At 26.0% G+C, this 24,013-nt stretch overlaps 7 protein-coding genes across 7 annotated transcripts; 5 read left to right on the forward strand and 2 right to left on the reverse strand.

Annotated features, from left to right (window-relative positions):
• The first annotated feature begins 32 nt into the window (after nucleotides 1–32).
• DICPUDRAFT_97368 (uncharacterized protein) lies at nucleotides 33–2,398 on the forward strand. The gene has a single exon (XM_003286349.1). The coding sequence runs from the start codon at nucleotides 201–203 to the stop codon at nucleotides 1,725–1,727; it is 1,527 nt and encodes a 508-aa protein (XP_003286397.1). The 5' UTR covers nucleotides 33–200; the 3' UTR covers nucleotides 1,728–2,398.
• Nucleotides 2,399–3,816: 1,418 nt separating this feature from the next.
• DICPUDRAFT_77278 (uncharacterized protein) lies at nucleotides 3,817–4,667 on the forward strand (the record flags this gene model as incomplete). Its single annotated transcript, XM_003286350.1, has 5 exons — nucleotides 3,817–3,840; nucleotides 3,911–4,137; nucleotides 4,206–4,243; nucleotides 4,291–4,383; nucleotides 4,621–4,667. The coding sequence occupies 5 exons, from the start codon at nucleotides 3,817–3,819 to the stop codon at nucleotides 4,665–4,667; spliced, it is 429 nt and encodes a 142-aa protein (XP_003286398.1).
• A 1,084-nt stretch (nucleotides 4,668–5,751) lies between these two features.
• Nucleotides 5,752–8,355, forward strand: DICPUDRAFT_97369 (uncharacterized protein; the record flags this gene model as incomplete). Its single annotated transcript, XM_003286351.1, has 4 exons — nucleotides 5,752–5,806; nucleotides 5,873–6,385; nucleotides 6,468–6,522; nucleotides 6,597–8,355. The coding sequence occupies 4 exons, from the start codon at nucleotides 5,752–5,754 to the stop codon at nucleotides 8,353–8,355; spliced, it is 2,382 nt and encodes a 793-aa protein (XP_003286399.1).
• Nucleotides 8,356–8,707: 352 nt separating this feature from the next.
• Nucleotides 8,708–11,250, forward strand: DICPUDRAFT_30895 (uncharacterized protein; the record flags this gene model as incomplete). Its single annotated transcript, XM_003286352.1, has 4 exons — nucleotides 8,708–8,971; nucleotides 9,052–9,484; nucleotides 9,572–9,805; nucleotides 9,941–11,250. The coding sequence occupies 4 exons, from the start codon at nucleotides 8,708–8,710 to the stop codon at nucleotides 11,248–11,250; spliced, it is 2,241 nt and encodes a 746-aa protein (XP_003286400.1).
• Nucleotides 11,251–11,429: 179 nt separating this feature from the next.
• DICPUDRAFT_150371 (uncharacterized protein) lies at nucleotides 11,430–12,455 on the forward strand (the record flags this gene model as incomplete). Its single annotated transcript, XM_003286353.1, has 1 exon — nucleotides 11,430–12,455. The coding sequence occupies one exon, from the start codon at nucleotides 11,430–11,432 to the stop codon at nucleotides 12,453–12,455; it is 1,026 nt and encodes a 341-aa protein (XP_003286401.1).
• A 38-nt stretch (nucleotides 12,456–12,493) lies between these two features.
• DICPUDRAFT_91698 (uncharacterized protein) lies at nucleotides 12,494–13,846 on the reverse strand. The gene is made up of 2 exons (XM_003286373.1): nucleotides 13,203–13,846; nucleotides 12,494–13,128 (listed from the first exon to the last, which is right to left on the reverse strand). Exons 1-2 carry the CDS (start codon nucleotides 13,486–13,488, stop codon nucleotides 12,617–12,619), a joined length of 798 nt encoding a protein of 265 aa, XP_003286421.1. The 5' UTR covers nucleotides 13,489–13,846; the 3' UTR covers nucleotides 12,494–12,616.
• A 652-nt stretch (nucleotides 13,847–14,498) lies between these two features.
• DICPUDRAFT_46762 (uncharacterized protein) lies at nucleotides 14,499–15,718 on the reverse strand. Its single transcript, XM_003286374.1, has 2 exons — nucleotides 15,306–15,718; nucleotides 14,499–15,228 (listed from the first exon to the last, which is right to left on the reverse strand). Exons 1-2 carry the CDS (start codon nucleotides 15,541–15,543, stop codon nucleotides 14,648–14,650), a joined length of 819 nt encoding a protein of 272 aa, XP_003286422.1. The 5' UTR covers nucleotides 15,544–15,718; the 3' UTR covers nucleotides 14,499–14,647.
• Nucleotides 15,719–24,013: the final 8,295 nt, after the last annotated feature.

Consider the following 24,013-nt stretch of genomic DNA (forward strand, 5'->3'; position numbering starts at 1 on the left):
TAATAATAATTAAATTTATCATTTTGAATTTGAATTAATTTAAAATTAAACTATAAATCTTTTTGTTTTTTTATAGTTTATTATTATAGAAAATAAATAAAGTTTTAATTATAATAATTGTTATAATAGAAGTAATAATAAATTTTTATATTTTTATTTATTATATTATTTTATTTAATTTAATTTAATTTAAAAAATAAATGGAAATTTTAATAAATAATAATAACAATAATAGTACTATTAATAATATTAATAATGTTAATAATAATAATAAAAATATAAATCAGTATAGTAATAATAGTGATAATAAAATAATGAACGAAAATGATATTTTCAATAATAATAATAACGAATTAATTACAAAAATACCAAGAGAGGTGTGGATTCATATTCTTGGTTATTTAAATGAAAAGGATTTATTAAATGTTTCTTTTGTTGATTCATTTTTATATCAAATTTCTCAAGATAATTTTTTATGGAAACCCTTATATCTAAAGAAATGGAATGTAATAACTTTACCGCATAAAAAAAGAATCTCGATAGATAAGAATTTAAACTCTAATAATAAAAGAATCAATACTAATAAACCAGCAAACAACAACCCCACAACAACAGATGAAAATAATAACAATTTTTCATTAAACGAATTAAGTGAATATTATAAAAATATTAATAATAGTAATATATTAGATAATAATAATAATAATAACAATATGTATAATTTATTTGATAATAATTTTAATAATAGTTATTTAAATTTTAACTTTAATAATGTCGATAATTCAATTAATCATAATTTAAATAATTTTGTTCAAAAAATATTTAAACCAAAACTAAATATTTATAATATAAATAATAATGATAATCAAGAATCTTTTATGAACCATTTGCCAATATGGAAGTCTTTATATAGAGAAAGGAAATTAATTGTAAAAGAAGGAGGTATCGAAGAATTTTATCATCTACTGGAAACATTAATAGCATATCCACTAGAGTTTAACAGAAAAGCGATGATGACCATGTACACAATAGTGTTTCAATTATGTATTGTAAACTACCGAATGATGAACTACCTATTGCCACCCATGGATCTTTATAGAATGTTAGTAGAGTGTTGCCACAATCACCTAATGAAAATCTTTAATGAATCTATTCTATATGAAGATGGTCCTCAATTAATAAGGTTTTACCTTCACCACTGGAACAACTATATTCATTCAATTAAACGTATCAATATTGTATTCAGTTATTTTCATAGAGATTGGATAAGTAAGCAAGGCGAAGATATTTTAGCAAGACCGCTCTCCTTTAATTTAAAAGGTGCAAATTGTTGGTGGAATAAAATGCTTCATGGAGGAAATACACCAAATGATCCATTAGCTTTTGTTCATTTAACAACAATGATGGCAAGAGGGTGGTTTACTGTTTTCTTTTCACAACTTCAATTTGATGAATCAGATTTAGATGACCTACCAAACGATCCATCATTACAACCACCACCACAGCCACAATCACAATCACAGCTACCACCACAGCCACAACCTCAACCTCAACCTCAATCTCAACCCCAACCTGAACAGTCACAACAACATGCTCAACCACAACCTCAGCAAAAGTTTAATAGACTATTTAATGCATTGGATAAGTGTAGAGATAAAAATGACTATCATTTAATCAGTAACCTATTTAAAGTCAATGGCTACAGCTACATGAATTTTATTATCTAATGGTGACGAATCATCAACATCCTTATCAACAGCTTCATCATCTAACATAATTCACCAAATAATAGTTCAACCAATCTCCACTTCCCTATATTCACTTCAATATATAACATTCTTAAAGTATATAATCCAAATAAACATAGTTGTGCAAGAGATAATAATATTGATATAATAATAAAAAAATGTAACAGTAATGTCTATAATAACCTAAACCAAAACAATAATATCAATTACAATATCAATAACTCTCTTTACAACTTTTATCAACAACAACAAATGAATAGTTTCATCTACAATGATAATAGTTCCAATTTTTATATAAACCCACAAAACACCTTTTTTCAACAAGGCTATCAGCAATTTCAGCAATATCAACATAATCAACAAAATAATATTTTTACATTCACCGATCAAAATTTCGTTTCTAGCTCCTCTTCTTCATTATCAAACTTAAGTAATAACAACGAGACATGTCAGTTTTGCTGTGTTTTTAATTCAAACCCACCTTCTTTGTGTGATGAAAAAATGAACAAAATGTTAAAAAAATGCTTTGTCCAGCTACTACTTAATCATATTTTAAAAAAAAATAAATAAAAAAAAATTTTTTGCATCTTTTTTTTTTATTAAAAATTTCAAAAAAAAAAAAAATTAAAAAATAAAATTAAAAAAAATATAAAAAATAAAAAAAAATCTGCTCGTTGGCTTATTCAAACAAATTTATTACCTAGAATCTTTATTATTTATTATCGTTATTATTTAATTTAAGATTCATTGGCAAAATCAAATTATTAAAGATGTTGATAGTGCAAGAGATGAATGTGGATAAACTCACTTAAAATTAAAACATATGTTAATAATTTACAAGATTTTTAAGATGGGTTGGTCATACTTTAAATACTCGATAAGATTGAACCAGGCTCAATTAATTGGAACGATGTCAACATGAACCCATCAAATTCCTATATGGCTTTGGAAAATTGCAACTATTGTACAATCAATTAAAAAAGCTTCACTCATTTCACATTAATTGGTATTCGTTGCAAAATATTCATGAAAGTAATCGTAAATTAACATTATCTTTTTTATGGCAAGCTTGTAAATACCACTACATTTCACTCTTAAAATGCAAAATGATCAACCCATATTTATCGAAATTGATATCATTCACTGGGCAAATAAACAAGTCTCTGAGCATGGTATAGCCTCATGTATATCTCGTTTCAATGATCAATCTATTTCTGATGGGTAAGTTTCTAGTTCAAAATATCACATTAAATCGTCTCAGTCTTTCAAATAATGAAAATAAAAATTAAAATTAAAATAAAAAATTAAAATTATAAAAAAAAAATAAAAAGAAATTTCTCAACTCAATGACTTTAAAGTTATTTATTTAAAATAAATAATATTTAATTTTTTTTTTTTAATAAAAAATGAAAAATATTATTAAAATTTTTTTTTGTTGAAATTAAACAGTTGGCATCATCATTTTTTTTTGAATAATTCAGATTGCAATGGGTTCTAAAATTGGTAATTTTCATTTTTATTTAATTAAAAAAAAAAAAAATTTATTAATTCATTTCCCAAACATATTAGCAACTTTATAATAATAAAAAAAAGTGTGTGGTGGGGTTAAAATTTAATTTTTTTTAATTTTTTTTAATATTTTTTTAATTAAATTATTTTTTTATTAGGGTATTGTGTTTAAAAAATAAATGGATGATCACTACTTTTATGATAGCTACAGATTAATAATTTAAAAGAATGCACAAAATAGGGAATACCGAGTTTGGATCTAATCTATTATATTTACAAAAGGAAATTATTAAACTTTTTATTATTATTAATTAAATTTTTTATTATTTTTTTTTCAAAATCAAGTTTTTTGTTTTATATATAAATTAATTTTTTTTTCAAATTTTTTTTTTTTTAATTCAATCTAGCCATCAAAAGTCCTTTGTAATCAGTCAGCTTAATTTTTCAGCCTCGTTATAGTTATATTTTACATAATCATATAATTTTATTTTTATATATATATTTAATTATTTTATTATTCCCATTTTACCCTACTCAATTTACAGGTAAATAAAAAAAAATGGGCAATTATTTTTCAAAAAAGGTAATTATCTCTTATAACATACATTTTAAAAAAAAATATAAATATTAATTATAGCTTTATTTGTATATAGGAAACTTTTGAAAATCAAGTTTTAGCTATGGAGTCCAGAATTGCTAATATGGAGTCCAGAATCAATAGCTCTAAAACTCGTCTTCATAATAATTATATAAAAATTATTTTTTATTTTATTATTATAGAAATTATTTTAGCATATTCTTTATACACCATATTTTTTTCATCCGACACTTTGTCTGAAAAGGCAATGTGTTTTGTCTATTCATTATTAATTTCCATTGGGTAAGTTGTTCATTATTAATATATATTTTAATTTATTATTGGTATTAACATTTATATTATCATTTTAGATTCTACAGTTTTGCTAAATTATATAGATTTACATTTGGTAAATTAATAATTATTGATGAAAAAAAATTAAAAAGGCACATTCAGGTCTCGAAGAATTATTCGAAGAAAGAAAACGTGTGACCGATTATGAGCACACTAAAAAGCTTTTGGAGAATTATGAACTTTTTAAGAAAAAAAGTAGGTAAAAGATAGTATTCATTATTTAAATATATCTGTAGTAATGTAGTATCTAACTATTTTTTTAGATTTTAATAATAGAGACCATCATCAACATCAACATCAACCACCATTAAAAAAACAACCGCCCACCAACAACAACTACAACCACCACAACAACCAACAACATTCACAACCATCACCACCACAACAACAAATTTTTTTTATTATTTTAGACAATAATAAAATTATAAATAGAATATTTTAATAGAATAGAACTTAGTAGTGATAAATATAGAAAATAAAAATAAAATAGAAACAATAGACAATAAATTTTTTCATTCTAATCAACCATTTGATGAATATCAGACATTGTTCTGGCCAAGCAACTATGGTATCATCGAATGGTTTTATAGATATAGGAAAAATTTAGTTGGTCCTATCTGGTAGCTTCAAATAAACTTAAACAACTTACTTGACACATGTTCTAGATTTCAGTAAATCCGTTATGTCCAATTATAAAGTTGTGCTTCAATACCCAGATTTCATTATTTTAATAAATGCTGCCTTTATTTTATTTTTATTTAAATTTTTTTTCAATTAATTAAACCCAATAAAAAAATTCTTTTAATAAATAATTATTTTTTTTTATTTTAATTTCTTTTTAAAATTTTTTTTATTTGATATTAAATAAATCATTTTAAACATAAAATGTCAAATAACAATAATCTTAATATAGCAATTATTCAAAAATTTGGAACTGTTTATTATGATAAAGTAAGGATTATTGATGAAATACCAAATTTGCTTGGAAGCTGATCAACTAATGTATAAATCAAAAATATTTAATGACTGTTTACAGTTTAGCAACGAACACTGGATTGCATTGGACTACAACACACCACTCACTTCGAAAGAGATTATAAAGAAATTTACCAAGAAAGAACCAACCACAAGGAAATTCACATGGAGCTACTATCAAAAATATCACCTTTTTTTTTTTTTTTGCAATATTTAAGTTTTATACTATTTTTAAAAAAAAATTGAATTTATAGTTTTCTTTTTTCAATTCCAAAATATCGTTTTATATCACTGGTTCCAAGATAATTTTTTAATTTTTTTATCACTGGTTTTTTTTTATAATTTTAAAAATAAATTTTTTTATTTTTTATTTTTTTTTTTATTTTTTTTTTTTTAATTTATTTTTTCCTTCATGTCTTTTCATATATTTTAAATTTTTTTTTTTTAATCGTTATTTGTATCCAATAATTTTTAAAAATAATTACCATCTAAAATCAATTGCTATGAATATTACAAATATATAACAAATAATAAATAATAAACATATATATTTTCTTTTTTTTTTTTTTTTTTTAAATTTAAAAAAAAATGGATAAAACCATCGATTTCTTAGAGAATGCAGACTTACAACCAAAATATGTCGGTATGTGTAGTTTTTATTGTTATTATTAATTAAAATAATAATTAATTTTTTTTATTTCTATAACAGAGGACAAGAAAGGTAGAAATCCGTTAAGTGGTATTATAACGATATTATATTTACCATTATTATTTATTTATTTATATTATTCAATTCAGCCACAATATCAACCATTACCATCATGTTGTGCATGTGCAAGTCATGCAACTCCATTGGATTCGTGGATTTATAGAGCAAATACGGATCAATGTAAAAATAGTACAGAGTGTAAAAGTTATATACAGAAAAAGTTAACATTAAATTGTGACGCTACACTATCATATTTACCAATACCTGATACCAATTTAACAATGAATATTGCTAGTGTTGGTTGTATAGATTTAAAACCAGGTGATACCTGTAGTGCCGAATGTTTACAAGTATCACAAAGTTGGCAAACATCCTTAGATTATACAAATCCCGATAACTCTTATCAAGCCGTTATAAGGTGTCCATTAAGTGTGGGTGTTTGTGACTTTAAAGCTGTATACAGTAATCAAGAAACAGTGCCCCATGGAGTTTGCAGATATCCCGAATTAAGTGGTAACTATTATTCTGTTGTTTTGATTCATATGAATAAAATTAAATAAATCAATATAAACTAATTAAATAATATTATTTATAGGTATTTTAACAGTACTTGGTTCAGGTCTTGGTTTGCTTAACGGTTTATTGATTACGTAAATATTATTATTGATATGGTTTTCAAAGCAATTATATTAATTAATAAAACTAATAAATATTTATTATTTAGTATGAGGGTTATGTTAAGAACATTTTGGAATAGAATCGGCGCTAATAATACAAGGAATGGGAATATATATGATTATTGGAAGGGTGTAATAATAGGTGCGTTATTCAATTATTTTGGAATCTTATATTTATCTTTAGGTAAAGGTGTTACGAAAAGAATGAGATATGGTGGTCAATTATCTATGGGTTTTTTAATAATGTTTTTTAAGTCTCCATTTGTAATTTATTTAGTTCAAATATTTTCATCTTTTTGGACTCCTATAGCAATTTTGATGATATTGGGATTCATCTCTATTGGTATCATCATCCGTACAATCTATAATTTAGTGGTTTTAGAAATGAGATCTAGAAATTGCGTAGTTTTATCTCAAGGCCCAATAGAACATTTTGGTAATCAAGATGAAGAAAATCCAAACGAAAATTATTATTTAAAATACTATCAACAACCCGAAAGGCTAAAGCCAGTGCCATATACAACATGGAGAGATTTCTTCCAAGGTCTATATATGAATATCTTTTCTTTAGTTCACCTCCGAGCCAAATCGTATCGACGTTACTCTGGTTTGAAAAATGGCTTCTATGTTTCAATTTCTTTAACAACTATAACGCTGGTATGGGCTTTGCTATATGGTTTATGTGGATGGGAATATATAACATACAATTTCCCATTTCCATTAGTACCAATTAAAACGAATGGAAATATAAAGGATTTAGATAATAAATTACCACAAAGTTTTAATATTGACGATTTTTTTAATAATAATAGTAATGATAACAATGCAAATAATAATAGCAGCAATGCATCAAGCTATTCATTATCAACCTCAGGCTCAAATGATCATTCATCCTCTTCTAGTATTATACCATCAGCAAATCAAAAAGCAGTAACATTACAACAACTTTTAAGTATAGCATTCCTTCAATCAGTATATTATGTGGTTTCATGGGCTCTAGTAATGGTTATAGTATTTCACTTTTCATTGTTTTTAAAGTATCTACCAGAGAATTCAAACTTTTTATTATTCAAGAAAAAGAAGCATGGTAATAAAATCGACTACAAGTTTGGATTTCTTGTTGGAATTGCTCCGGTAGTTTTAAGTAGCTTTTTCTTTTTCTACTTTGAATTTTACCCATATTTAAATCTACCTTTACCAGACTCACCAGATCTATGCGCATATCCAAGTTGGACACTAGTCATACCGTTTTTAGGGCTTATACCAGGATTTTTTTGTTTTATATTTGCAGTTTCAGAAAGATTCAGATCAGGTGTTTTATCAGCAATTGGAGTATCAATACTATTCTTTGGTATGGGTGCCACTATATTACTATTAAACTATTGTATAGATCCATACCAAGACCAATTCAATCCATTGGCCTGGTTTATTTCGTTAATTGGTACCTTTATTATTGTTTATGGTAGTATAAGAAGTGACCAAATTTTAATTCTTGATAAAAAGAAAGAAAACCCAAGATTCCTAGAGGAAGAAAGATTATTAAGTCCAACTCCAATCAAAAATATTACCGAAGATGTCTATGTTGATCATAGTTTTGACAATAATTCAAATTCCTCAAATAGTATGCATAATAGTATCTTAAATTACAATAGCTTTAATGAAAATAATTTTATAGAACAAATCAATCAAGAATCTAAAAATGATATTTATATTAATATTAATAGTAACAAAAATAATAGTGATAATAACAATAATGATAATAATAATAATAATAATAATGGTGGTGATTATAACTATCAGATGTAAATAAATTCAAACTTTTTTTTTTTTTTTTTTTTTCTTAAATTATCAAATTTTTTTATTTTTAAAATGTATTATTTAGAGTATCTCCTTTAGTGTTGTTCAATAACCATAATTTCATTTCTTTGCTTCATTTAATTATTTTTAAAATTATTTTTTTTTTTTATTTTTTTTTTATTTTTTAAATTTTTTAAATTAAATTTTTTTATTATTTTTTTTTTAATTTTTTTTTTTTTTACTTCAACTGGTAAATTTATGAATTACTGCAACCTGCATTTGTAAAAAATAATCCAAATAGAAAGAATAATAATAATATTTCCACCATAGTTAAAATTTTATTAAATAATATGGTACGAAAATGTTAACAGCTTTTAAAACAATCAAAAAACTACACCCAATCACTCCAATACCATTGAATTATAATAATAATAATAATGGTTTAAAAAGAAATAACAGTAATGGGTGTAATAGTATATTTAAAAATGATTCATTATCATCAACAACAACATTATTAAACTGCAATAAAAATTCACAGACAGATAACAATAATAAAAATAATAAAAATGCAATAATTAAAGGAAATTATCAATCACAAAGAAATTTCGGATCATGGGGTTTTAGAGTAAGTACTTTAAATATATATATGTTCAAATCATAATTATGACCTTTTTACTTATTTAATTTTAAAAATTTAAAATCCAGTTTTTAATGGGTTTTACAATTGTTGGTTTTATGTTTATTGCAAGAAGATGGCAACCAAGACAAATTCAAAGAATTATCAATATGTTCAAAAAGGGTTCAGATGATATGGATATTTTATCACTTACAGCAAATGACCAAACCTTTCTTTCAAATATATCATTTAATCGTGAAAAAGAAGTAAACTATTTAAATTCATTTCTTATGAAGCCACCAATTGGTCCTATAGTCATAGCTGGTCCCGAGGGTTGTGGAAAATCACATATTGTTCGTAGAGTTTTATCATCAAGACAAATGTCAATTTTAGTAGATATGAGAAAAAATGCTGTAATTACAGATGACGAATTGTTGTTATCATTTTTAGGAAGATTGGGATATTTATTACCATCAAGTGATCCAATTTCATCATTATTTTTAAAACCTGAAAAAAAACAAAGTAAATATATATTTCATATACAAACAATAATAAAAGTTTAATTTTAAAAAATAATAGATTCTAACAATTGTTATTTCTTTTATGTAGGAGTTAATGTTCAAGAAATTGTTCAAGGTTTAGATACAGTCTTTCAAGCATTAGTAAAAATTAAAGAAACCTATCAAATTACACCATTAATTACAATTTCAAATATTGAAGCACTACCAATTTCTGAAAATTTTACTAGATTCTTAGATTGGTGTATTGCAGTAACTGACAACAAATTGGCAAATATTGTATTTTTAACATCATCACAATTTATACATTTCCATTTAGACCAAAGTAATATTATTATTTTTTAAAAACCTAAAAAATCATTTACCAACTCTTATTAATTTTATATTTTTTAATCATATTTAGATACCAATTTTAAAAAAAGAAGATTTGTTTATAACATAAACTTCCCAAGTAATTCAGAGGTTAGAAATTATTTGCATTTGGTTTTTAGCGATGAACATTCTCATACTAAAATTGCAGATCACCCAATAATAAAATCATCAACTGAAGAAGAAAATGTAAAGGATAGCGATGAAAACTATAACGATACTACCACCAACAATGATCAAAAACAAAATAAAATTGCAAATTATAATAAAAATAAAAATTCACAGATCGTTAGTAGTGGAGGTCACAGTAGTTATTTAAAAAAGGTTACAACAGGTATCGATTTAATAAATACAAAGAACTGGTTATCAAATGAAGAAATTGAAAACATGATTTCAATTTTTGGTGGTCAAATGAGAGATATTGATTTAATCTCAGGTTTGGTAAAAAGAGGTGAAGATTATCATTTTTTAGTTGACCTTTTCATTTCTGAATCTGTTCAAAAGTTATCATCTGTAATCGATTCAATGTACCAAAAAGCAAATGCATCCGATAGTGACACAAAGAAAACTCAAATCTTTGAAAAGTATCAACGTTTTTGGAAAATGTTGGAGGTTCTTTCAGATAAATATATTATTAGAGTCAGTGATTTAATTCAAGAAGTTTTTGATGAACAGCCCGAAGAATTGGATGAATACTTTCAAGAGAATATAATTTATTTTTGGGTGGGTTCAATTATTGAACAAAAGATTTTAGGAGAAAGTGAGGATCCAAAAGAAAAATCATTAAATAGTAAAGATGATGACAATATGGGCAGAATAAACTCTGCAAAAGTTGCAGCAGCTCATGCCCCAAACATGATAGATGAAAATGGTAAAATTATTATTTCAGAAGATTCAACAACACCACCACCAACCATATCAAACAACAAACATGAATTAATTGACAACTCTGTACCAATCAACCCAAGCTCCGCCAAACCAACTGACCACATTTTAATAACATCTGCAACAACTACAAGTGAAGTTCCAAATAGTACTTTTTATAGTTTGGTTAGTTTTTCATCACCACGTATTCAATACTCTGTTCAGGTTTTATCCAAAGATCAACGTTTAAAGCAACAAAGAGATGCCATCGATAAATATTTTAAGAAGCAAGATTTGAAAGATGAAAAAAAAGAATTAGAGGAAGAAAAAGCAATTAAAAATGTGGAATACGATAAAATCACTACCAGACTAGATTCCCTTGTAGCAAATTCTAAAGAGTGGGTCAAATTTGTGGGTGAAACTGATTTCATAAAAAGAAAAGATTTCTTAATTCAAAAAGAAGATGAACTTTTAACTCAAATTGAATCATTAAATCAAAAGATATATTTATTAGAAAAAGAGTTGGATGATTTATAAAATAATAAATTATTATTATTTTAATAATAATAAGATATTTTTAATTTAATTATTTTTTTTTTATTTTTTTTTTTATTTTCCAAATTATTGTAATAAAAAGATATTTTTTTTTTTTTTTGTTTTTTTTTATTTTTTTTTTTTTTAAATTTCTTTTTGTTTATTGCAAATAACCTCCAAAAATGATAAAACATAACCTTACACATTTTTTAAAAAATAGTAAATTTAATAATTGTAATGTGTTGTTAAAATCAAATAGTTTTGCGATTAATAGTTTCAAATCACCAAATCATATCAATAGATTCAATGGTTTACTAAATTTAAATAGACAATTTACAAGTAATAATCATAATCATGACATCAATAAAAAATTAATAAATGTAGATAATAATATTATTAAAGAAGATAATTTAAAACAATCCGAAGATGCCCTCAATAAAATATTTATAAATTCATCGATTCAATACACATCAATGGGAATATTATATTCAATGTTTATTAGTTATTTTCAAGTTCTTCCTGATAAAATAGGTTTTTTTGGTGGTATTTGTGGTATAGCTGCCTCTCTTTACTTTTTTTTAAAAAAACCAGTTCAAACCATAGTTCATCAAGATCAAAACAGTGACTTTAAAGTATCCTTTCCTAAATACCACCAAGTTCATAAAATTTCATATACAACTCTTTTTGTATCGTGTGGTTTGATTATGAGCTCCCTAAGGACGGTATTTCCAGAATCTGAACTGATTTTTACTTTAGTTTATGGAGGTTTATCAACAATTCTATTATCATTCTTAACATCAAGAAATAACTCTAAAAGCTTTTATAGACCATTACAAATGATGACTGCAAGCACAGTTGGTTTATTTTTGGCTTTGAATGCCTTTAAACCTACATTAATAGGACCAGATGCTCCTCAAATAGTTTCCGAGATGTTTAATCCAGTAAATGAAATACCTATTTTATTGGGTTGTGCTTTTTTTATGTTACTTCATACATGTACTGTAATAAGTGCAGTAAGAGTAATAAAAAAAAACGGTGTACATGATCCCATTAGAGTTTCAATGCCATTAATTGCAGGATTTTCAGTATTTTATGTAATATCTCCCATTTTTTGGTTCACATTAATATCTTTCTGTGTATATATGGCCTTTTTAATAGACGACGCATTTAATGGAGGAAGCCAGAAACAACAACAAAAAGAAGAATAAAAAATAAAGTAAAATAAAAATTATAGTTTTTAAAATATAGTTATATAAATTAAATTTTTATTTAATATTTTTTATAATTTGTGAAGTTGTAAGATTATTATCGATACTTTGGTTTAATGATGATTCATATACAATTAAGTTTAAGGATTCTGCTCTTTTCTTTAAAACTCTTTCTTCTTCCAATTGCTTTCTCTCAATAATCTATTTGCATTAAACACACATTTTATACATAGAGCTATTCGGATAGTTTTAAAAACCACAACTCTTAATACAAGAAAATAAAAACCCATAAATAATGAAACCTCCGAATACTGGATATTTCTGCCCTCGCAACCTTTTAGATGAATTGATTGAGGATAGAAATTGAAACGCTTAAAAGTACAAAGAATTGCAATGATGAAAGTCCATTCTAATAAATACAATATTACTTCAAAAATGATCGATTTATATTTCTTATAGATATACACTGGTAATAATAGAAGTGAATCTAAAAAAACCAAAACTGAATATAATAAACATGCATACATCATTCTGGTAGTTAATTCTCTAGCATCTATCGATTCTTGTGTCTCTATACTTTTGTTATACCTTTCTGTAGGTTTTGTAATTTGTATATTTCTTGTGCAAATTTCAACACCATATTTATCATTATATGATACTTTAAACCATGGAACTGGATATAAATAAAAAAAAAAAGATTATCATTAATATTAGATTTAGTTAATTATGATTTAAATTGTTACTTACAGCCCAATAGCATTCCACCTACTATTATTGTCGGAATTAAAATTACAATAAAATCACAAAATATTCCTTTGTTTAAAAATTTTAATGCACGGTCATAGTTAGTGTCTATCTCTTCTTGCGTTTTTATATTTTCCAAAGTTATATTTTCATCACCAGGAGTATTTTCTATATCCGTATTGTCACCATTGTTATTTGTATTATTTAAATCTACGCTGTTATTTAAACTTTGCTGTTGAATTCTATAGTTATGAATTTCAACAAGAATTTCTCCCAAGTCAGAATTCATTGTTTTTTATTTATTTATTTTTTTTATTTAATAAATTATTATTATTAATAAATTCATAAATTATTGTATACAATATGTATATTATTAAATTATTTTTTTGATGTGTTGTGTATTAAAATAGATTTTAAAAAAAAAATAATAAAAAAAAAATAAAAAAAAAAAATAAAAAAAAACAAAAAAAAAAAATAAATAAATATATATAAAATGTATATAATATATATATTAAATTTAATTATTTTTAATATATAAAATTAAGAAAAAGTTATAAATAACAATAAATATAAATAAAATAAATAAAATAAAATAAATAATAAAAATTAAAAAATAAAATTTTTATTATTAAATTTTTATTTAAATCATAATAAAAAAAAATTATATTTAATGTTTAATAATAAAAATAATAATTATAATGATAATGATTATATAATATAATATAAAATTAAATATTAAAAACAACAATTCCTAATTTAATATATATATTTATTTATACATTTTTATATAAACACACTTTTTTTTAACCCCTTTTCGAATAAATGATATAAAAAATAATGTATTTAAATCTATTAAACTGATTAAGTTTTTAATAAATTTTTTTTTATCAATATGTGTGTTTGATATTGCATGGTATTTTTTCTATCCAGAACATAAAGTGAGTAAGTGTATATGTTTGTGTGTGTGAGTGAGTGGGTGATTAAATAATTTTATATATCAAATTCCATATAAATATTTATTTTTCCAACATTTAAAAAATAGATAAATAAACACACTCCCACTAAAATATACAAGTAAATATTATTTAGGAATAAAATTAAAAAGTTTTTTTTTTCCTATGATGATGATGATGAATGAAGCTATATAAAAGTATATACTAAATATAGTTTTGATTGTGTTTTTTAACTCTTTTCAATTATTTAACTAAGATTAATTTTAAAAAATAATATTTAAAAATAAAATAAAATTCATAAGTAAAAAAAATTTGATTTATTTTTATTTTTTTTATTTTGTTTTTTAAATTAATAATTTTATTTAAATTATATAATAAATAAATAGATATTTAGGCTTGAAGTTTCATTTTACAATTTTAATTATATATTTTTTTTTTGAGATGTTTTAGTTTTTTATATTTTTATATTATTATTATTATTATTTTTATTTTTTTTTAACATTCACTTCCACCTACTTCTTTGAGGTCATGAAACGATTTTACACATATCGAGTTGGTAAAACTTTTTGATTTTTCATGTGGTTGATCATTTTGATGTTTTTGTTGTTTTAGTTGTTGGACTTTATAAACAAAATAAACACTGACAACTATTCTTAGTAGCTTGAGTGCGGCTGCTCTGGCAATTGCAAAATAGAAAGCAGAGCTTAAATGGTTTTCAAAAGTTGCTCTATTGGATGAACAGCCATCGATAGCAAAACCTTTTGGAATGAAATAATAACTTTTATAAGTGGATAATGCTACAATAATTAGAATCCAATCTAAAATGTAATATACAATATCTGGAATTAAGGAAAAATAATTTTTGAAAAATAAAACTGGAATTACCATTAATACATCAATGAAAAGTAAAACTGTTGATACTAAAAAAACTGTTAATACTTGATAACCTTCATGGTAATTATCCCATTGATTTTCTTCAAATTTTTGTAATGGAGGTTTTTGGGAACCCAAATGAATTTCTTTTTCACAAACTTTAACACCACTTGAATTGAAAAACTCGATTGAAAACCATGGTACTGGTAATAATAAAAAAAAATAAAAAAAAAATTAATATAAATTTAAATAATTATTTTTAAATTAATTTGCAACTTACATCCTATCATCATTCCACCAAAAAAAATACTTAACATTACATATAATACAAAAACCAAAATTGAATAGTTGATTTTTAATGTTTTCAATTCAGATTTATAATTAAATGAATCTGAATTTGAATTATTATCACTGGAACTATATTCTGTAATAGGTAAAATTTCATTTGATTTCTTTACACTACTATTTATAGAGTCCAATTCAATATTATTATTATCTTCATAATTACTTTGAATCATTTTACTGCTATTTATAATTTTATCGTAATTATTATATTCGTTATTATTATTATTATTATTATTATTATTATTATTATTATTATTATTATTATTAATATTATTATTATTATAACTAGTTTTTATAGAATCTTCGTTATTATTACTGTTTCTAATATTAATGCTACTATTATTTATATTTTTATCAATGTTATCAATTTGATTTAAATTATTATTATTATTATTCTCTTCAACCATTTTTTTTTATATTTTTTTTTTTTTTTTTTTTTTAATTTAACGTTTTCTTAAAATAGTTTGGGAGAAGTGGGTTAATTGTAATTGTTTTTTAAAATTATAATTATAATTATAATCATAAATATAATTATAATTATTATAATGTAGTTGTGAAATGGGGGTGAAAAGTGGGTTTATTTTTTTTTTTTTTACTGAGAGTTTTAAAAAATTATGTGTTTTATAAAATTATTACAGTGTATGTGTTTTGTAAAAATATGTGTATGTGATAGGTATCAAACTTTTTTTAAAACACACTAATAAAAATTTATATTTAATTAATTATTTCAAAGTTTGATTAATTCTGTGTTGTGTTTTAAAGATAATCAGAATGATTAAAAAAATGATTGTATTTGAAAAATATTTATTTTTTATTATTATTATTTTTATTATTATTATTACAAATAATTTGAAATAAAGTATTATTTTAAATGTTTAAATAAATATAAAATAATTATTAATAATTTTGATCTTAAATAATAATTCCAATCTAAAATGAAAAATAATTAAAAAAATAAAATAAAATAAATATTATTTTATTTATTTTAATTTAAATAAAAACCCACCCAACAATCAATAAAAAAAAAAAAACACTCAACTATGTTCTATTATTAGGAAATCTGCATAAAAAAAAAACAACACACATAAACAAATTTCTGCTTCTAAAAAAAAACCCACAAAACACACATACCACACACACATATATGCACACATTGTAAGAAACTTTTTATTGATGTTTTCTTATTTTGATTTTAGTGCCTATTTTAAAATTTTTTTTTATTTTTAGAATATGTGAAAAAGTAAAATTATTTTCTTACAATGCATCAAACAAAAAGTAAGAAAAAATATGATAATTTTAAAAAAACACAAAAAAAAAATAAAGACAAACAATAAATCATTTAGGACAATAGAACCAAAATGTGTGTCTTAAAAAAAGTGAGTGGTGTGATTTTCTAATTTTATTATTATTATGTCACTATTACAGTATCTCATTATGGTATCCAATGACATGTACAAAATACATTAAATATTTTTTGTTTGTAAATCTTAACCATCATCATCAGTTATAATTTTTTTATTATAAAATTTTAAAATTTTTTTTTATAAACCTAAAATAATTTTTTCAAATAATCTTTTCATAAAAAAAAAAAGTTTTTTTCTAAAAAAACAATTTATTTATTTTTTATTTGTTTTCTGTTGTTTTATGATTAAAAATTGTTGAAAAAGTATTTGGTGATTCAAGTGGTGAATCATCGTTATTGGTAGTTTTGGTGTCTGTTTGGGGGGTGGATCCAAAAATATTATTATTAGATGGTTTTGAGTTACCAAAAACACTACCACTATTTGTGGGATTTGAATTACTAAAGACACTTGAAGTTGTGTTACCAAAAACACTGCCATTATTTGTGGGATTTGGATTACTAAAGATACTTGAAGTTGTGTTACCAAAAACACTGCCACTATTTGTGGGATTTGGATTACTAAAGATACTTGTAGTTGAGTTACCAAAAATGGAGGAGTTAGTTGTTGCTCCAAAAATACCATTACTTGGTTTATAGAATCCAGAAGGTGAACCAACAGAATGTGTTGGTGGTGATAAATGTGATTTGGTTGGGGTTTTTGCTTGATCAGATTCCTCGTTAGATTTTGTGGGCATGCTGGAACCTAGAGTACCAAATAAAAAGGTTTGTTTTGGTTGATCTTCTTGATAGTTTTCCTCTTCGTCCTCTTCGTCTTCGTCTTCGTCTTCGTCTTCGTCTTCTTCATCATCGTCATCATCGTCATCATAGTCATCATCGTTATCAGCGTCATCATAGTCTTCCTCATCATCATCTTCATCATCGTCAATATTATTAAATTCTTCAGCTGATTGTGATTTTTTAACTTTGGATGGTGATTTCAAATTGGTTTCAACAACATTTTCCTTTTTACTATCAATTTCTTTTATTGGTTTAGTTTCTATTTCTTGAGGTTCACCTTTATTTTCTTCTTTTTTACTATCAATTTCTTTAACTATTTTGGTTTCTTCTTTTGTCTCTTCATTGTTTTGTTTAGTTTCTTCTGGTTTTTTTTCTGATAAATCTCCAAATGTTTGTAATTTCACATTTGATCCGAATATTGGTGTTGATGAAGAGAAACTTGATGTTGCTTGAGCACCAAATACTGCAGTTGGTGGAGATTTTTCGCCTGGTGTTGATGGTTTTAATGGAATATTTTGAGTATGACCAAATAATGGCGAGGAGGTGCTTCCAAATCCTGTTCCAAATGGTGAACTGGTTGAAGCATTGGATGTTGAAATTGGTCCAAATGCTGAAACTTTTTCACCATTGTTAGTACCGAAAGAGCTAAATCCGCTGCTACCAAATCCAAATGATGATGCACTAGTTGGTGCTGAAAAAGAGGCAGGTGCAAATAATGATGGTTTAATGGTAACTTTGATTGGTTCTTCTTGGATAGCTTTTTCATTTTCTGATTCAGAACTGGATTCTGGTTGGTCTAATTCTTTTGGATCTTCGATTTTAGAAATTTCATCAATGAGTCCAGAGTCTCTATTAATTTCTTTTGAAAGGCTGCTCATTCCAAATATTTGGTTTGGTGTGTTATTTGTGGAAAGTTCTGGTTCTATAGTAACAGTAGTTTTCTTTTCATTTGGTTTATTTGCAAAACATAATGAACAGTTTTTAGTTGATAATTCATTCTTTTGTTCACAGCATAAACAAACCCAAACATTACTATCAGTTGTTTCTTGTTTTTGGTCTTGTTTTTTATCTTCTAAACTGGTTGCACTACCAAATAAATTTGAGGTTGTGCTAGAAATATTACTACCAAATGTTACCGGTGTAGTTGTTCCGAATGAAACTGGTGTGGAGGTACCAAATGTTACCGGTGTAGCTGTTCCAAATGTAACTGGTGTGGAAGTGCCAAATGTAACTGGTGTGGTAGTACCGAATGTAACTGGTGAAGTTGTTGAGAAAAGACCTGCATTATTTTGAGCTGGAGTTGATGATGATCCTTCTGAAGTAAATTTAACACCTTTTGGCTGTGGAACCATACAAACAGAACATTCTTTGGAGTCTTTTGGGTTTTTAGTTTCACAACAAGCACATGCCCAAACTAATGGTGCTTCATTGTCATTTTCTGTTTCCTTCTCTTGTTCTTTTTCTTTAGTTTCTTCAACTTTCTTTTCTTCTTCAAATTTAGAGCCTGTCATAGAGTTATTATCACCAAATGTAACTGGTGTAGTTGTTCCGAATGAAACTGGTGTGGAAGTGCCAAATGTAACTGGTGTGGTAGTACCAAATGTAACTGGTGTGGTAGTACCGAATGTAACTGGTGAAGTTGATGAGAAAAGACCTGCATTATTTTGAGATGAGGTTGATGATAGTGATGACCCTTTTGAGGTAAATTTAACACCTTTTGGTTGTGGTACCATACAAACAGAACATTCTTTGGAGTCTTTTGGGTTTTTAGTTTCACAACAAGCACATGCCCAAACTAATGGTGCTTCATTTTCTGTTTCCTTCTCTTGTTCTTTTTCTTTAGTTTCTTCAACTTTCTTTTCTTCTTCTAATTTAGAGCTTGTTATAGAGTTATCACCAAATGATACTGGTGTAGTTGTTCCAAAAGTAAATGTTGCTGGTGTAGTTGTTCCAAAAGTAAATGTAACTGGTGTGGTAGTACCAAATGTAACTGGTGAAGTTGATGAAAAAAGACCTGTATTGTTTTGAGCTGGAGTTGATGATGATCCTTCTGAAGTAAATTTAACACCTTTTGGTTGTGGTACCATACAAACAGAACATTCTTTAGAGTCTTTTGGGTTTTTAGTTTCACAACAAGCACATGCCCAAATTAATTTATCTGATGGTGTTTCATTTTCTTTTTTTGATGATTCTTCGGACTTTTGTTCTTCAACCTTTTTTTCTTCTATTTTTGTTTGATCAACAGAGTTTGGTTTATTGGAGGTGGTAGTACCAAATACTGAGGTTGTGAAAGTTGTTGTGGAGGGGTTATTTCCAAATATTGAATTTGTTGGTGAGGTTACACCAAATACTGAATTTGAAGAGGTTGTAGGTGAGGTAGTACCAAATATTGAAGTTGAGAAGGTTGTTGGTGAGGTAGTACCAAATATTGAAGTTGAAGAGGTTGTTGGTGAGGTATTACCAAATACCGAAGTTGAAGAAGTTGTAGGGGAGGTATTACCAAATACCGAAGTTGAAGAAGTTGTTGGTGATTTAGTAACACCAAATATTGAAGTTGTAGAAGTTGTAGGGGAGGTATTGCCAAAAATTGAATTACCCCATTTGGCTGGTTCATTTTGAGATAAATTTTGAGCAGAAAAGATAGAGCTAATTTGATCAGATGATGATTTTGGAGATGGTGAAACAAATTTAACATCCTTAGGTTGGGGAGCGAAGCATGATGGGCAACTTTTAATTTCTTCTTTAACCTCAGAATTACAAGCAATACATTTCCAAACTAAGGAAGTATTTAGGCCTTCAGATTTCTTTTCTTCTTCGGCCTTTGCTGTAGATCCAATACTACCAAATAAAAAGGTTTGTTTTGGTTTGTTTTCTTCTTCTTTTTGAATGGTTTCTTCATACTCTTCTTGGTCATATTCATCCTCATCATCCTCATCATAATATTCTTCTTGGTCTTCATCATAATCATATCCCTCTTGGTTATCTTCTTCATCATAATCACTTTCAGTTTCATCCTCTTCTTCGTACTCTTCTTCTTCATCCTCATCAAAGTTTTCTTTTTTCTCTTCATATTTTGGTAATTCATTGTTCTTTTTAATTTGGAATAAAGATTGAGATTTCTTTTCATCAATTTTGCTTTGGATTTTCTTTTGAATACTAGTTTGTTTACCTTTAGTTTTGCTTGGATATTTATTTGAGTCATCAGAACTATCAGTTTCTGAATCACTTGAGCTTTCTGAATCAGAGTCTCTATCTTTCTTTTGAGATAGTAATGGGTTGGATAATAAAGATCCATTACCAAACAATGAAGGAAGGGATGAAGAAGATGAATTACCACCAAACAAGCTTGAACCTGATCCACCAGCTGATGAAGTTGAACTAGCACCAAATAATGAAGGAAGGGATGAAGAAGATGGAGATTTTGAATCTATGGTGAAACTAGGTGTACCAAAGATATTTGAAGTATTTGAACCAAATATTGATGTAGATGTTGAAGCTGATGGTGCGATTGTTTGAATTGGAGTAGCTTTTGGAGTAGTACTTGATGGTGGTGGTGGTGGTGGTGGAGTTGGTGTTGTACCAAATAACCCGCCAGTAACAGTGGGTGGTGCTGGAGTTGTAGTGGTAGAACCAAATAATCCACCAGTAGTAGTTGTTGAAGGTGGTGTTGGAGTTGCACCAAATAATCCACCAGTAGTAGTTGCTGGAGTTGTAGTGGTAGAACCAAATAATCCACCAGTAGTAGTTGCTGAAGATGGTGTTGGAGTTGCACCAAATAATCCACCAGTAGTAGTTGTTGAAGGAGGTGTTGGAGTTGCACCAAATAACCCACCAGTAATTGCCGTTGTTGGTGGTGCTGGAGTTGTAGTGGTAGAACCAAATAATCCACTAGTAGTAGTTGGTGTTGTACCAAATAATCCACCAGTAGTTGCTGGTGGTTGTGGGATTGCTGCGGTAGTAGAAGTTGTTGGTGCTGGAGTTGTAGTGGTAGAACCAAATAACCCGCCAGAAGCATTTGTTGGTGGTTGTAGAGTTGTTGCGGTAGTAGTAGTTGTTGGTAGTTGTGGGTTTGTAGCTGTTAAACCAAATAGCCCACCAGTAGTTTCCGTTGTTGGTGGTGCTGAATTTGCACTCGAATTTGAAGGCTTTGGAACTAATGGTTTTGAGAAAATAGTTGAGACTCTTGGTGTATCTGGAATATAGTCCAAATCTAATAATGGTTTTCTAAAATCTTTTGGTTCAACTAAAGATTTTCTCTTTTCATCCAACTTTTTTAATAATTCGGCTCTTTCTTTCCTTCTTTCAAGGAAAACATCTTTGAATGAGGATAAATCATCTTCTTCGAAATCAAGTTTAATTGGCTCTGGAACCTTTTTAACTGGTTGAGATTTAATTGGAGAATTTGAAAGCATTGATATTTTTAATGGAGTTTGGGAATTATTTGGAATGACATTAGCTATAGATTGATGTTGTTGTGGCAATGATTGTTTAATAGGAGTACTACTTATTGAACCGCCATAAATTGATGAACTTGGAATAAAACTTGATTTCATTGGAGTTGAAGCCAATGGAGAACCAGTATTATTGCCAATACTATTATTATTATTATTAATTGGGGAATGACGAACAATATTTGGAGAAGATGGTACTTCACTAAAATTAAACTTATCCTTCCAAAATGTAATTGAATCTAAAGCATTATCAATGTCTTTTAAATAATCATCGTAGCTTATTCCATAAAAGTCTAAATCGGTAACATTAAAATCTTGGCACTTGTTCCAAAGGTTATTCATTAAGGTAACTAATGAAATGAAAACCTGTCTATCGTAAGCTGGATTGCCTTGATTAACGTTTATGATTGTGTCACACAATTTGATTGATTCCATATATGCAGCCGGGGTATTAACTTTTAATAAAAAATTGAGAGCTTGTTTCAAATTATTTTTTTCTTTATAAATTAATGACAATGTTTCATTGCATTTGTCTTCAATATTTTTTAAAAACTTTTTATCATAAAATATATTTGAAGATTGTTTACTTCCAATGCTTGATCTTGATAAAGATGATGAAAGTGATTGCATTAATGATTGTTGTTGCTGTTGTGGTTGGTTCTGTTGCTGATAATATGAAACATTTTTTAAAGTTATTGATAAATAAGTAACTTGAATTTTTGGAATATTGATGTCTGTATCTTCAAGAGCAATTTGTGAATAATCAGATAATTGGGTAAGATCTCCAGCAATTTTATAGCAAGTTAAAGGGTGCAAGTTTTCACCATTTTTCAAAATTCCATTGAGTAACTCAGACAAAGTAGACATAGAGTACACTTCTGAGCCAGTGGTAGCTGATGGCTTTATCAAATAGTAAACCATTGAATTCCAAATTTTAGCATGTAAAGAGTTCTTTTGAAATGGAGTATTAAAACTACTATCTAAGAATAATTCTAAAGTTTGTGGAGCAGGACCAAATGTGCCATTATGACTTTGAAAAGCTTGATGGAATTCTGTTTCATAAATTAAATTTAAAGCATAAACGGCGATATGTAATAAGGTGATACGAGTTGATCTAAGAGATGGTGAAGATGGGGTTTCTAATTGTTTTTGATATATATTAATCATTTGAATAAAAGGTGAAAAAAATCTATTTAACCAATCAAGTAAAGTTTTGAAATTATTACTGTGCTTTGTGTGCCATAAACTGAAACCAATAAAACGATGAAAATCTAAAGGATTTTTTATAAGATATTCAAGATCATTTTTTTCAATTGAATGAATGAAATGGCTATCCAATTCAACAATTTGATTGGTATTCTTGAATTCTTGAACTAAAAAATCTATGTAGTTGAATGGTAAATCTAATTTTTCACCTAATAATTTGTAAAAGTTGAGCTTTACTTCACCATCATCATCTTCAGTAGTGGAAGGTCTGTTAATTGAGCCAAATAATTGTCTTGAAACCTCTGATGAAACTTGAATAACTTTTTGATTTTGAGTACCGATCTTATTTGGAGTTTCTCTTTGTAAAGCTTTAAGGTAACTTTTGTATGATGGGTTGTGTCTAATATTTATGTTGCTATTATCACTATTTTGAAAATCAATTAAAATACCCTTATAAAAGAAATATCTTTCATTAAATTCTTCTAATGATGGTTGTTCAATAATAATTTCTTGTGATTCATTTTTGTTATTGTTGATGTTTGATTTTAATAATTTAATTGTTTTAATTTGTTTTTTAAAATCTGAAATTCTTTTTGGAAGTTTATCGAAATCAATATTCGAATTTGCTTCTTCAGTTGTTAAAATGGCTGAATCATTATTATTATTATTATTACTATTATTTTGTTCTATGATTGTATTATCAAATAATTTAATGTGACTGTTTTGAATTGTTGCTCTAATCATATAATCGTAAAATTCTGTTTTTAAAATAACCAAATTGATATAACGAATTGATTCGTTTAATACTAAAGTATCTCCTTTAATTTCTATATCATCATTTGAAAG

Source organism: Dictyostelium purpureum, assembly GCF_000190715.1.
Source record: "Dictyostelium purpureum unplaced genomic scaffold DICPUscaffold_69, whole genome shotgun sequence".
In the NCBI taxonomy this organism is placed as follows: domain Eukaryota; phylum Evosea; class Eumycetozoa; order Dictyosteliales; family Dictyosteliaceae; genus Dictyostelium; species Dictyostelium purpureum.